At 36.1% G+C, this 14,094-nt stretch overlaps 1 protein-coding gene across 11 annotated transcripts in view; it reads right to left on the bottom strand.

Moving 5' to 3' along the window:
• Positions 1-14,094, bottom strand: part of CAMK2D (calcium/calmodulin dependent protein kinase II delta) — a 368,604-nt gene that overhangs the window by 94,317 nt on the left and 260,193 nt on the right. For 6 of the 11 annotated variants that reach the window (XM_064285421.1, XM_010590515.3, XM_023548605.2 and 3 more), the window contains exons 5-7: positions 13,977-14,042; positions 10,150-10,222; positions 775-877 (exon numbers count right to left, since the gene is read on the bottom strand). In XM_064285421.1, coding sequence (XP_064141491.1) covers positions 775-877; positions 10,150-10,222; positions 13,977-14,042 — 242 coding nt within the window. Of the gene's footprint in view, positions 1-774; positions 878-9,133; positions 9,207-10,149; positions 10,223-13,976; positions 14,043-14,094 lie in introns of those variants that run through there. The other 5 variants (XM_064285416.1, XM_064285415.1, XM_064285419.1 and 2 more) reach the window with 2 other exon arrangements.

The following is a 14,094-nucleotide window of genomic DNA, read 5'->3' as shown; positions in this document are numbered from 1 at the left end:
ATCCATAAGCCTGGTTAGAAGTAAAATAATATAAATTTATCTAGAGTTAATTTCTTCCTTAACAGCAAGGAAACAAAACTCATCATATAGAAATTTTAAAAATATCAGAAATCCAGAGAAAAAACTGACAATTTGGAGAAAAGGAAGACAGTATCTTAAAAAGGAAAAACTTTAACTCACTAATCACAAAATTTGTGAAATATTCTCTAAGCATTTCATAAGTATCTAGTATTTACATAGCAGTTTTTTGTCATTATGTAAGGAAAACTCATAAATGAATTTTTTCTCAAATAAAAAATGTATTTTTTGAATACTGCAATTCTCCTACCAATTCCTAGCACTGTATCCATTTTCTTACTCATCATTCAAGAAAAAAAGTCTATGTGTTCCTGCTCTCCCATTAACCAAACCCAAAACAAGCCCACTGCTATCAAGTCGGTTCCGAATCATAGGGACCCGACAGGACAGAGAAGAAATGCCCCATCAGGTTTCCAAGGAGTGGCTGGTGGATTCGAACTGCCAACCTTTTGGATAGCAGCTGAGCTCTTAACCACTACACCACCAGGGATTCCTCCCATTACAAATATCCCTTGAATCTTTTCTAGGTTACATATGCTTTAGTGTCAGTGAAACTATGTGTTTATAAAAGTCCAATATCTTAAGATTAGTCAAGTTGTTGTTAAGATGTACATTTCCATTTTATTTTGATCAGCAAGTGGGATGTGATAAGAGTCAGAAGGCTGGGGTAGCATGAAGGAGAGATGCCCTACTCACCAAACCATGCCTGCTGGTCTCCTTGAACTTCTATGGCTAAGCCAAAGTCTGCCAGTTTCACAGCTGCTCCTTTGGATTTGCTAGCTAAAAGCAAATTCTCAGGCTTTATTTAGAAAGAAAAAAAAAGAGATTGGAGTGAGTACCTATTTTAAGTGACTATCCAAAATTAACAACATTTTACAAGATAAGAAGAAAAAAAGGCATGCACTGTCCTCTTGCCTGGAGACTGCCATTCCTAAAACCCAGAGAAAATACAGTTAGCAAATGATCAAAAATTGTCATGTGTGCAGGCTTCAGACAGATGCATAAATGTATTGGAGAGACACTTGATGGAAGAGAGAATACAGTTGGGGTGAGATCAAATGAATGGGAGCACCTGTCTTGACCTGCTCACATGCTTCCAAGGGCCACCTGAGGTCCGGAGTTGGCCACAGATACTAATTTAGAAGCCTAACAGAGCAGAGACATTTTCAGCAGAAGGAAACTTGGCAAAATGTTAACAAGTGTTGGACCAATCTACAGACATTTGGCAAATGAAATGCACAAATTAAATCCTAGTTGACTTCAAGAGTTTGGACCCAAATGTAGTGATTTTGATTTCTCAATGTTTCCAAACAATTTCTGTACAAATTCTGGAGACTTATTCTGACTTACGTATTAAAACTGCTGTCTTTAAGAATCTGTTTATTCTTAAAGGCATGAAGAGTGTACTACTATTTGCCAAATGTTACAGTTAGCTTTTTTTCTTTAACATACATTTCTTCAAAGTGTGACTCAAAGCATTACTTACATATGTATTTTCACATCTAAGAATTCAATGAGAAAGACAGATTTTTACTTTCTTGGATATTTATCATTATTCAAGGACTGATTACTCAGTCTTGGCCTAAGGCTGTGTCTATACCACTGCTTCCCAACTACTGCATCAAGACTTACTGGTGCTTTGAAAAGAAGCACCAGGGTACATTTTTTAATTTCCCTGGACCTACTTTTTGGATTTTAAGAAATGAAGGGAGAAAATGGTCAGGAAAAGGAAGTCGATTAATATATATAGTTAAGTCTATATGCCCAGGTTTATTTGAACATATGACAGATTGGAATACAAGATTGGAATACAATACAGAAGAATGATTGAAAGTTTTCCTACCATGGGACAGAGCTCAGCAAATTTAGAGGTCTGTCTCAGACTGAAAAAAGCTGGGAAACAATGGACTCTACAAGTGTCAAAACAATTATTTGAAAATCTAGAAATTCAATCCATCAGTTTTATTTATATGTTGACAACTAATTTTGTATTTTTCATGGAATTGGCTATTTTTTTTTCCTTACTGAATTAGTCAATTCTGTTGTTTGTTTTGACCTTGTGTAAACACAGCCCAAACCAGTAATTTATTAATTAAGCCAGCCATGCAAATTAGCAAAGACCCATAACCAGAACTTGGAAGAAATTAGGTTAAATCTATAAAAAAAATCAGAGTGTGGGCAATAAATTCTAATAAAGTGCCACACTTCTTCAGGCTATTGCTGCTCACTGCCATCAGATTGATTATTATTATGACAATTGGTATCTGTGTGGAAACCTTCATAATTTTTTAGGGCTTATAGGGTTTTGGAACTACTTCGACAACTGAATACATAATAATTTACTTTGGGGTTGCGAAGATGTCTTAAGAATATGAAGGATCTCCATGCTGGAATAACTTATTAAAACCTAACATTCATAATTACTTGGAACTCTGGCTACCTGTCAATAACTGTATACCATCTAATCACAGTATACTATTATATTTGGCATTTTATTTTCACAACTAAAATTTATAGTCTACTACATTCATATACTTTTAAAATATAATCAAGATATTTTCCAGCTTTTAGTTTGTGGAAGAAATAACTTAGAAAAATCACATCAAACTGCCAGCAACAGTTGATTCTATTTCTTTGTGACCTTCAATTTCAAAGGCATTGAAATGTCAGAGATTTCTGCTATTACAAGTGTGTCCTAAGTTGTCAACCACGACTAATTCAAGGAAAGAGTTCCAATCACTTTAGCAATCATTAGTCATTTTAGGTCTTTTAAGTCAAGTGGTATTGAAGTTTGTTGAGCAAATGCCAGTATCATTAGTGAATAAATAAAAAAAAAAATTAATGTGCTTTTACTCTTATAACTAAATCAAAAGAGCTTGGGGCAGTGCTGTGTGCATTATGCCCTCAAACACCACATATCTGCCAATTCAGACTAAATGGAACGCCTTGGATTTTTATCATGCGTGAACTCTGAATGACTGGGCCAAGTATTCATAACTAGAGACAACCTAGAAGACCTCACTGTAGGGCCTTGTGAGTCATCCAGGAAAATAATAAATTCATCTGGATAAGTGTTTCACTTTGTACCCATCAAGACTGTTCGGCTGCAGTTATGTACAGGAAAAGGCAGGGCTATCTCAAAGTAATTATGGTATACAGTTTTAAAAATTAATAGGACTGATGTGACTCATGTTTATGTATATCTTTTAGGCAAATCTAAAGTGTAGAATTATGGAATGCAAACTGAAAAATTAGGATGATTACTGACACTATTAAAGGACTGTTTGCTTTATAAAATGTTTCAACACGAGACTGCCTTAAAGGGATAGCTTCAAAGAAACATTACAAACATCACACAAATTTGATTTTATATGCAACTCGTTGGAATATATCAGTTTGGATAATCCTGTTATCATATCCTGCAAAGGTGTGGGAAGTTTAACCACCAAGAATTTCTAAAGGAACAACTTAACCAGGACAGCCACATTAATTCTGATTTTCTTTTATCACTCTCACCCAGAGGCCTCCAATTTGAAAGATGTTGTTTTATAAAAGTTCACAGGCAAGTAGGTTAGTTTGAATTCTGAGTGACTATAGAAAGGAAGATAATTTGTGGTTAGTCTACAAAAGCTGACAGAGTAGAATTTCTCACTTAATCAGTGGCTACTTCTTTAGAAAAGATCACCACTAGACTCTTATCTGCCACTATTCCACTATTTTGATTTCTGAAAACTAATGATAAACGGGAGGTCAGAAAAATACATACCTTCCAATATAGTTACAGTTATTACAGGGGGACATGGCACTGTGAGAGAGATGGCCAGCATGATGATCCAGAAAAAACATGATCTGGGTTCAGCCCTGACTGTTATTAACTACCTGAACTAGGGCAACTCTTGGAGCTAATTAGTTTCTTCATCTCTCAAATGGACATTATAAAGATGGTAGGGCGCGCCTGACCCAAGCCATAGTATTTTCAATCGCATCATACGCATGTGAAAGCTGGACGATGAATAAGGAAGACCGAAGAAGAGCTGACGCCTTTGAATTGTGGTGTTGGCGAAGAATATTGAATACACCACGGACTGCCAAAAGAACGAACAAATCTGTCTTAGAAGAAGTGCAGCCAGAATGCTCCTTAGAGGCAAGGATGGTGAGACTGCTTCTTACATACTTTGGACATGTTGTCAGGAGGGATAAGTCCCTGGAGAAGGACATCATGTTTGGCAGAATTCAGGGTCAGCGGAAAAGAGGAAGACCCTCAACGAGGTAGACTGACACAGTGGCTGCAATGATGAGCTCAAGCATAACGATTGTAAGGATGGCGCAGGACCGGGCAGTGTTTCGTTCTGTTGTGCATAGGGTCGCTATGAGTCGGAACCGGCTTGACAGGACCTAACAACAACAGCAACATTATATCTCCTAACAGTGTATATGGAATGATGAAATGCAATGGGATTTTATTAGAGGAACTCTGTCCTCTATAAGGGGCAATGTTCACATTAATAGTTAGCTATTACACTCCAGTGCAGCTGGCCATTTCAATGTGCAGAACATTCATTATGTGTAATGAATGTTCATAACTTGAGGAAGGTCTGTACTCCTAATGTAAATGTAATCTATTATGTTAATCTTAATATATTGAGAGTGTCTCTAAATTCTTACAGGGCAATCATTTTTAAGGTTGGTTTTTAAATAGATTCTACTGACGTTCTCATACATAGGTTCCTTCCCCACCCCATTGCTTCCTAATGATGCAGGATTTTCCGTGACATCTGGTCTCAGTGTCAACAACCATTTATAGCGTATCAGCTGTAATGAGCAGCAACTGCTAGCACGTTTTTGTTCTGTACTTCCATATGAATACAATGGAAACTTCTTTGTGATTCGAGATTTTCTTGAAACTGTACAAATATCTCAAAGTACCTAGGCATGTTGCTGGAGTACTTTTAGAACTGGAAGAGACCTAATCCAAACTCTTTAGTTTTTAAATGAGGTAAGGCGGTCCAAAAAGATGAAGCAAGGACTTGAAACCAGATTTCCTGATTCCTTCATTTTAAGGATTGATGCTGAGGAAACTCCTCAGGTGAATATAAAAATGGTTCATTTTCAAAAAGATAGCCCATTTAGTAGACTTTTTTAAAAGAACGTTAAGTATTCAAAAAATTTACTACTTATAATTCAAATTAGTAGAACAAGTGGTTAACTTATGATAAAGACATGGTTTTAATCTTGTTTCTTAAAAACCTTATAAACACATGCCCAGGATATCTAAGTTACTGTGCTCTTTATTAAGAAAGTGATTTGGCAACGATCATCTCCAGCATTAGTCATATCACAGTTTAACTGTGCACATATGTGATAACCATCTAGTAAAGGAAACATAAAACTGTGCATTCTACCTTTCTTTTTATGCTCTTTTCTTTATACTATAAAAGCAGCAAGTTATCATTTTATTTTTCCATATTGTTTCTCACATTCTCTTGGATTTTTTTTTTTTTAAGGAGAAAAAATTGTTCTGTTTTGCTTTTTTAGTTTCTTTCCTCTATTAGAAAGTCTTGATATTTAAATAGGAGTTTAATATTACCAACACATCTTTCACATATTTTTAAATTATCTTCAACTCAATGGACTGTAGGTTCCATGTCTATAAGGTCTGTTTCTATTTTGCTTTCATTTTTTTTGTAAGTGAACTTTAAGCCATCATGTCACAAATGTCTGATACTGAGTTATACCAACCTGCTCCTTATTAAGTATTCTATTTTTCAGCACCCCTAACTGATTGTTTTGGGGTGGCCGAAATTAAATGTGGCAAATGCATTTAATCCTTCTGCTTGTCTCATTTTCCAAAGGCTGCGGCCAGTGCCACATTACTGATTTTCTAAATGGGAAATTTTTACTTTATACACGTCTATTGTAAAATCATGTTGCCCTGCTCCATATTATATTTTAAATATACCTTCTTCTCTTTATTCCTAATGATATAGGCTTTTTATAGCTTTGGAGGGTCCATACGTAGGACTATTTTAATCTTTTGATTCACTAAACTTAGAACCATTTTCCCCAATAATTCTTAATGCTGCTGGTAAAATTGCTTTCCCACCATTGTTTTGGTCTCTGTAAAGTTTTTCAACTCATCCAACTGATGTACTTCTTTTACGTTAATACCCCATCACCCTGAACCTTCTCCTATTTCTTGTTTCTGGGACATCTGCAAACTGTCTCTGTGTCTCAGCCTTATGCTGAGGTCCTGATAATTTCCCATCAGGCATATTCCACTGCCTAATGAGCCCCCAAGAGTGGCAGTTATTCAAATATTGAGAATGATCTTTATGCTAAAGACATACTTATCCTCTGTGTTTTATTCAATATTAACATCCTTAATAATCTATTTTAATCAATGTTGCCTTTTATATTGTAAAAGTACTTTCAGTTGAATTTCATTCATTCCTGACTTCAAGGAATATGCCTCAAGTATTTACTAGGTATAAGGTAAATACACGTTATTACATGTTGCTCTAGAGAGGCTTACGAACAAGTTGTACATCACCCATATGCTCCTAGGTGCCTTTGATAATCATGACAAACATAACACTTTCTGTGTTTTATTCCTTGATATGGACAAATTAAACAATGTACATCAAACATTTGTATTATACATGAATTAATATAAGAATCTAGGTAAGAAAACAAAAATATATGGCTTAAGAATAGTAAGGGCAACTTTTTGTTTAAAGTCTGGTAACGGGAAATTTAAGCAGTTGCTCTCCTTTTTCCTTTTCATATATCGTTAAAATGTAAATCTATAGTTTCCCTTCAATGTTTTAGAAGCATATCTCTCTAAAGATCTATAGTGATTCACACAAAGATTGATTTTAAACAAAACACTGCCTTAGTTTACTGGCTATATTTGTCAGATAGAATGCACATGGTAGATAAAAAAGACACAAAATTAAGTCAACACACTCAAGGGGTGTATAAATTGCCTCTAATGCACAAATTTTGGACTCTTAGTATGTTTATGAAATGGCTTACTAAAACAAGCACCGAGAACCAGACTCAATAGACGTCTACCAAAGTTAGCAATCAGACAGAAATCTTAGAAATAATAACAAGCATCATCAGAAGATCCTTTAGTATGGGGGAACATCTTTGTCTTCAGAATGAAGAACAGGTAGCAAAAACACTTTTCCCCCTTGGAAGGAAGGTGACAGGTGATGCAACAGGCTATTTCTTTGGGTACTAAGCCTCCCTATTTTAAAAGTTACAGAAGAGAATTCACATTTTTCATCCTTGGCTTTTACAGTACAGTTATAGTTATATAGTATAGAGTGAAATGTTTTAAATGATAAATTTATTAAAGAGTATCTGATAAAATAGCACAAATTATGTGACTGTCCATGTATGTTCACTTAAAAAGGAATACAGCCCTGCAGGTTCTGAGAGCTAACAAAAAGAGGCCCTGTCTGCACTTCCTAGTGAGAAATTTTTAAAGTGACCACCAAAAACATGAGTTTTCAAAGGAACATGTTGTTTTTCCTTTATCCTAAGGGATAAATGTGGTATTTGCAGATGTACACAGTCTTATTTTGGCTCTCCAAAAGAAAATGCCTGTAAGCAAACCTTTGTTTTTGATACTGAAAGCTCTCAGAATCAGACTACAGTCAGAGAGATTCCCAAAATTAAGGCAATGATTTGTTTACTAATCACATCTTTGTGTAAATTGCTGTGGATCTTTATAAACCCATTGCCGTGGAGTCAATTCTGACCCATAGCTACCTTACAGGACAGAGCAGAACTGCCCTATAGGGTTTCCAGGGAGCAGCTGGTGGATTTGAACTGTTGACCTTTGGGTTAGCATCCAAGTGCCTAACTACTGCACCACCAGGGTTCCTTATGTTTTAGAAGAGTGTATCTGCATAAAGACCCAAGGAGCCCTGGTGGTGTGGTGGTTAAGCATTGGTTGCTAACCAAAAGGTTGGCAGTTTGAACCCACAGATGTGGCAGTCCGCTTCTGCAAAGATTCACAGCCTTGGAAACCCTATAGGGCAGTTCTACTCTGTCCTACAAGGTCGCTATGAGTTGGAATCAATTTGATGGCAATGGGTTTATTCTAAAACATATTAAATGAGTGAAAACTATAGATTCACAATTTACTGTAACTCTAGAGACGTTTGTATATGAGAAACCAGTCTAGGTCCTCCCACTGAACACATACAGTTCTGTTATTGTTGCTGGTGTTAGGTGCCACAGAGTTGATTCCAACTCATGGCAACCCCATGTGTGAAGAGTAGACAGCTCCATAGGGTTTTCAAGGCTGTGACCTTTTAGAAGCAGATCGTCAGGCCTGTCTTCCAAAAGGCCTCTGGGTGAGTTTGAACTGCCAACCTTTAGGCTAGTAGCTAAGCACTTAACAGTTTGTGTCACATAAATATTATTTTATGGTAAAACTTGTTTTACAATTTTTCATTTGTAGTTTTAAAAAGACACCAGTATCTTGGCTCCTGTGAATATAAATAAAAAACCAAGAAGTCTCAGCGTCCTCAGAGTTCCTAAGATTAATGTTAAGGGGAAGAGGATTTTAGAGCCCAACTGGGGTTCTGCAGAGGCAAAACACCCGGGCCATGTATCTCTACTCACTTTACAATTTTGATAACCATTTACATAAAGTTAGGTATATATTGTATGAGTGTAAAATAATATGTTTGTTCAGTGTCCACAGGACTAGTTTAGAATGAAGAAGCAGTAACAGTCCTGCTAAAAGTCAAATTAAATGATATAGCCATTCTTAGGAGGGAGGAAACAGCAACCTATTTATAATTAATGTTAGAAAATTATCTCTCTGGATAAAATGGGATTTATATAAGTCTCAAGTGTACATTAGTAAAGAGACAAAAAAAAAAGAGAGAGATTATGGTAAGGGAAAGTGTTTTTGTAATACTTTGGAATGAGTCCATACTTTATTGCTCATATTTTTGCCTTTACAGGCATAATTGCAGCTGAACAGTCATTCGGAACTGTGTGGTGGTTTATCTTCTCCAACGGCATTACTCACCTTCAGGTCCCGATGGACTACGCCCATCTGATGGCAGTGTAGCACAGCCTCCAGGATCTGCTGAATGCAATGACTGCATGCAAACACCAGGGGGCGTGTGTTAGTTCCAAGCTTACACTCACTGTCTGTACACCCTCAGAGAGACTGGGTTAAAGTGCAAAACTAGCAGACAACTGGGGATGTATTTTACCACCTCCAGTAATGCAAACATATTGCTCAAGCAGAGTGACTACTACCTCATAACAATCACGATCTTGCCAGACGTGTGCCAGAATGTGGGATCCATTTGTTGTAGAAAAATTCATCTTGAAAACATTTCATTTAATTCAGGAAATCATTTCCTGGTTATAAATTCTTATGGGAAATGGATTGGAAAACAAATATCATTTTTATGGCTGTGGTTCTCCACCCCACATCCCCAACAAAAAACTGTTTCCCTATTCTCTCCCATTTTTTTCTAGTGTCATTCCAAAAGCTGTCATATTAGCAGTCAAGGCACCATTAAGGTCAAATTAAGATATGTAATGAATTTTTGATAAATCATTAACTTCTTGTGCTTTAATTTAGCTGGCAATTATTATCTCTTGCCTGAGGGTTCATCAGACTCAAATGGAGCAATGTGTAACCAGTTGTTCTGCTACAGCAACCCATGGTCTCAGAACAGAAGTGGTGTTGAAATCTACAGGCGGACATACATCACAGGCCAAGTTTATCTCCAGGCAAATGCTGGATAATTCAAGAAAGCCTGCCCCCAAACCGCCTCTGGTGTTTTACTGCTTGGAACCTTGACGGGTTAAATTCTTAATACTGTCCTTTCTTTTTGCTATGATGTATATGTAGCCTGTAGATGAGCAAATTCAAAGAGGCATCATGCATTATCATTTCATTATTTAGTCGTTTTAGGGAAAAGTTGGAAAAGGCAAGGGAACCATTTTAAATACCCACCCTCTGCCCTTTTTCCGGAAAACAAAACAAAAACCTCCTTTGATTCAGATTTATGGACTTCAAATACTGACCTTCAGGTCCCTGTGAACTATGCCATTTAGGTGACAATGATTTACACTTTCTAGAATCTGCTGTATACAATGACTGTAAAGATACAAGGGCAGAATGGAAGGGAGAACATTTTAAAGGCACATAATCACATTGGATACAAAATAAAATGAAAGTTCAAACAAAACAAACAAAAATTATATTTTTCACATATTTTTAGCTTTACATTGGAATTAATGCTGAATAAAGCTAATTCTTGTTCTAACAAAAATGACATCCAACACAGAATTTGTGACATGTTCAGATAAAACAATTTCAGCTGTGTTTTTTCATTACAAGTCTACAGATTAAATCACATGTATATAATTTATAGAGGTTGAAATTTCCACATTCAGGAAGAAAAATTTATAAATAATTCCCATAATTATCTGGAAAAATTCTTCCCAAAGCTATAAAATTTACAGGTATTTTTCATACACATCTAAACTGTTTAAAATCTGAGGTCACAATTAAACACAGGTGTTGAAACAAGAGGGTAAATAAACACGGATGAAGTGGCAGGTGAAACACGGGTTAAAAAAAATGGAGGGACACATTCACCATTTTTACTTGGAAGGGGTGCTTCTTGTCTAATACATTAATGCAAATCCCCAATAATAGAGGGAGAATTTAAAGTAAACTCATGACATAAATTCCTCCTCAGTACAGAAATGCTTTGGGGAAGGGCTAGGAGTCTTGTAAAAAATAAATAATATTTAAAAATCCTTCGGAACACTGGTAATTGTTAAACACATTTCCATATATCTCATCTGGGGAAAATCTTTGTCTATTACTGTGTCAAAATGTATAACATTATTTTTACTAAAGGCTCACTGATGTCAAGTAGACTAATTAAATTAGAAGGGAGAAGTCAGTGATTGGCACCTCCAAGGTCCCATGAGCTGTCATGTGACATACAGTAACGTAGAATACGTCACACTGATGAATTCTGGACAAGCTCACCATGCAATTCGAATGCAGGTATATACAGCATTACATTCATTCAAGTATTAAGCAAACATTTTAATAATGATACTTTCAACCATGTAATGTATAAAATAATACTCTCCCAAAGGAAATTCCTGAATTTAAAAAGTAATCATCTGTTTTATGACAATGTTAATGTCAAAACAGTGAATGACTATGCTTTTCCAGCTATAAGTCCATTAACAGAACCAGTAAACAGTTTCATATTGGTTGTTTTTTACTGAATACCTTATTTGAGTGTTAGTAATTATTTTTTTAAATCCTATGACTCTTTTTCTTCCATAATAATGTTTATTTCTTACTACTCTTTAGGGACATTGCTCTTTCTTTTCTGAAACCGAAGGACTAAATTACTGAACCTAGGGAATAATAGAAAATAAACAAGAAAGCAACAACTCATATTCCATGAACTTTGTCATTTTTTTCACTAGTGACGAGAGATTCAATTCTTATTTCTTGCGGATGTAAGAAAACTGACATTAAGAAATTACTTGAGGAATATTCTCTTTATGCTTGTAGTTTGGAAGAGAAGTTTCTCCTTGCATTTGTGTGGGACCAGGGACGGGTTACCAAACAAGCAATGTATGCATGGGCTTACTTGTGCTTGCTGACTAATCTGTAGTGCACAATTTCACCTGTTTCTTACCACATCAAGGATGTGTTGAAACCCATGTGAAATTGTGCACTATAGAGTAGTAAGTAAACACAATTAAGCCCATATATACCTTGCTTACTGTAGGCCTGTGCATACCTTGCTTACTGGTTAATCTGCCCCTGAGTGAGACCTATCCTAAAATATGTTCTATGATTAACTCCCAAACTTATTACAAGTACGCATATGAAATAGTACAACCCATTGGGTTTATCCGTTAGGGCTCTTTAACAGTGAAAAGTCTCTTTTAATTTCAACCAATAATCTTCAAACATCATGATAATCTGTTTAATGAGACTTTGGAGGGTAATAAAATAACAATAAAATTCCCTAACCCTTTTTTACTGCCTTGATCAAAACTATAATTCTCTCTTGGCAAGTGGGCAAGCAGCTACTTCCAAGGCTGCTCTGAAATCCCTTTTCAGAGGCTTAATATGAGGATTTGGGGGTAAATCGAACAAGTGAGGACTCACTTGTCATAGCGTAAGTAGAATGGGACTTTTTATTTGACTTTGGCAGTAAAAATTCCATTACAAATTAGAGTACAGTCATGTATAGACAGATCACAGAATGCCATAAACAATGGCATTAAACCAAGAAAATAAATTAGAAATATGGAAATTTGCCTATGTATGTATAGAAAACCCTGGTGGCGTAGGGGTTAAGTGCTATGGCTGCTAACCAAAGGGTCGGCAGTTCGAATCTGCCAGGCACTCCTTGGAAACTCTATGGGGCAGTTCTACTCTGTCCTATAGGATTGCTAGGAGTCGGAGTCGACTAGACGGCACTGGGTTTGGTTTTTTTTTTTTTTTTTAATGTATGGAAGTGCTACTGTGAGGGGTGCGGTGGGGAGCCTCACTATCAGCTGAATATCTACTGAGGATCAGACTACAGTGGGATGGGCAATCCTTCAGAAGCTCAGAATGCACTAGAGAATGAGGGCAGATAGGCAATAACTGAATTTTCAACACATCTCATTCACACTGTGAACAACGAGCCAATCACTCATAACGAGATAACCAGATTTTTCAAAATAAGTGCAACTATAGTATATGGGGTCCCCGGGTGGTATAAATGGTTGGCTTCAAACCAAAATGTTGAAGGTTCCAGTCCACTCAGAGGCGCCTCATAAGAAAGGCCTGGTGATCTACCTCCAAAAAATCAGCCATTGAAAACCCTATGGAGCACAGTTCTACTCTGACACACATAAGATTGTCATGAGATGGACTCAACAACAACCAATTTGGTTTTTTTGGTTTTCTTTTTTTATAGACTATATATAAGGAATGCTGAAGAAAATTAGAACCATATAGTCTAAATAATATCTAAGCCAATGGATTAATGTTACATCACTCCAAAAACAGTGCCTTTGTGTAGTCTAGGAAGTCTCAACTTAGACAAAACGTTAGCCTGTTTTAACTTCTGTAATGATTTTGCCAACTAACGAGATTGATAAATCATTATTACCTCAACCCTCTGAAATATAAAGATAGATAGTTTTCAAGTCAGAGCTCCAAGGGCTTGAATGAAATTTCCAAAGAGTTAAACAAGTAATAATAATGGTTTAAGGAGGCCACTGGGGCTTTTTTCTGTTTCTTTTTATGGTCTCTGATCAGACTTGTGGTGTTCAATAAAACTTTCTATAATGATGGAAATGTTCTATCTCTGCTGTGTCCAACTGGTAGCCACGAGCCACTTATGGCTATTAGCCACTTGTAATGTGGCTAGCTTGACTGAGGAACTGAATTTTTAATTTTAATTAATTTAAACTGAAATTGAAATAGCCACATATCACTAGTAACTATCACACTGGGCAGCCCAGGATTAGGAGATCTCAATCTTTGATATTTGTTAAAAAAGTATATTTACTTAGCAGAAGTTTTTATTCATTAGGCTTTTTTTGTTTTTTATAAAAACATACAACCAAACTCTAAATGCTAGATAAAAATAAAAATTGATACCATATTCATAGATTTTTTTTCCCCCAAAGAATCCTAAGGATCCTCAGGGTAAGAAATACCAGTTAAGATGGACTGATCATGAAAAGAAGTCTAAGATGGTATTATGAGATTGTCATAAATAGTAGTGTCACGATGAATTTATAAAGAAATATATCCAACATGTGTCATCTGATTGCTGAGTCTTGTACCTTGCCCAGGGCAAGTTACTTACCTGGCATCAGCTTCACTGTAGTATTCCCTCGCCACTATGTCTTCAAACAGTTCACCACCAGTGACTCTGTAGAGACAAATAAGATATTCACATTAAAAAAGAAAAGAAAATTAGGTCT

The sequence above is a fragment of the Loxodonta africana genome, chromosome 5, assembly GCF_030014295.1.
Source record: "Loxodonta africana isolate mLoxAfr1 chromosome 5, mLoxAfr1.hap2, whole genome shotgun sequence".
NCBI lineage: Eukaryota > Metazoa > Chordata > Mammalia > Proboscidea > Elephantidae > Loxodonta > Loxodonta africana.
This window is presented reverse-complemented; position numbering and strand designations above follow the sequence as displayed.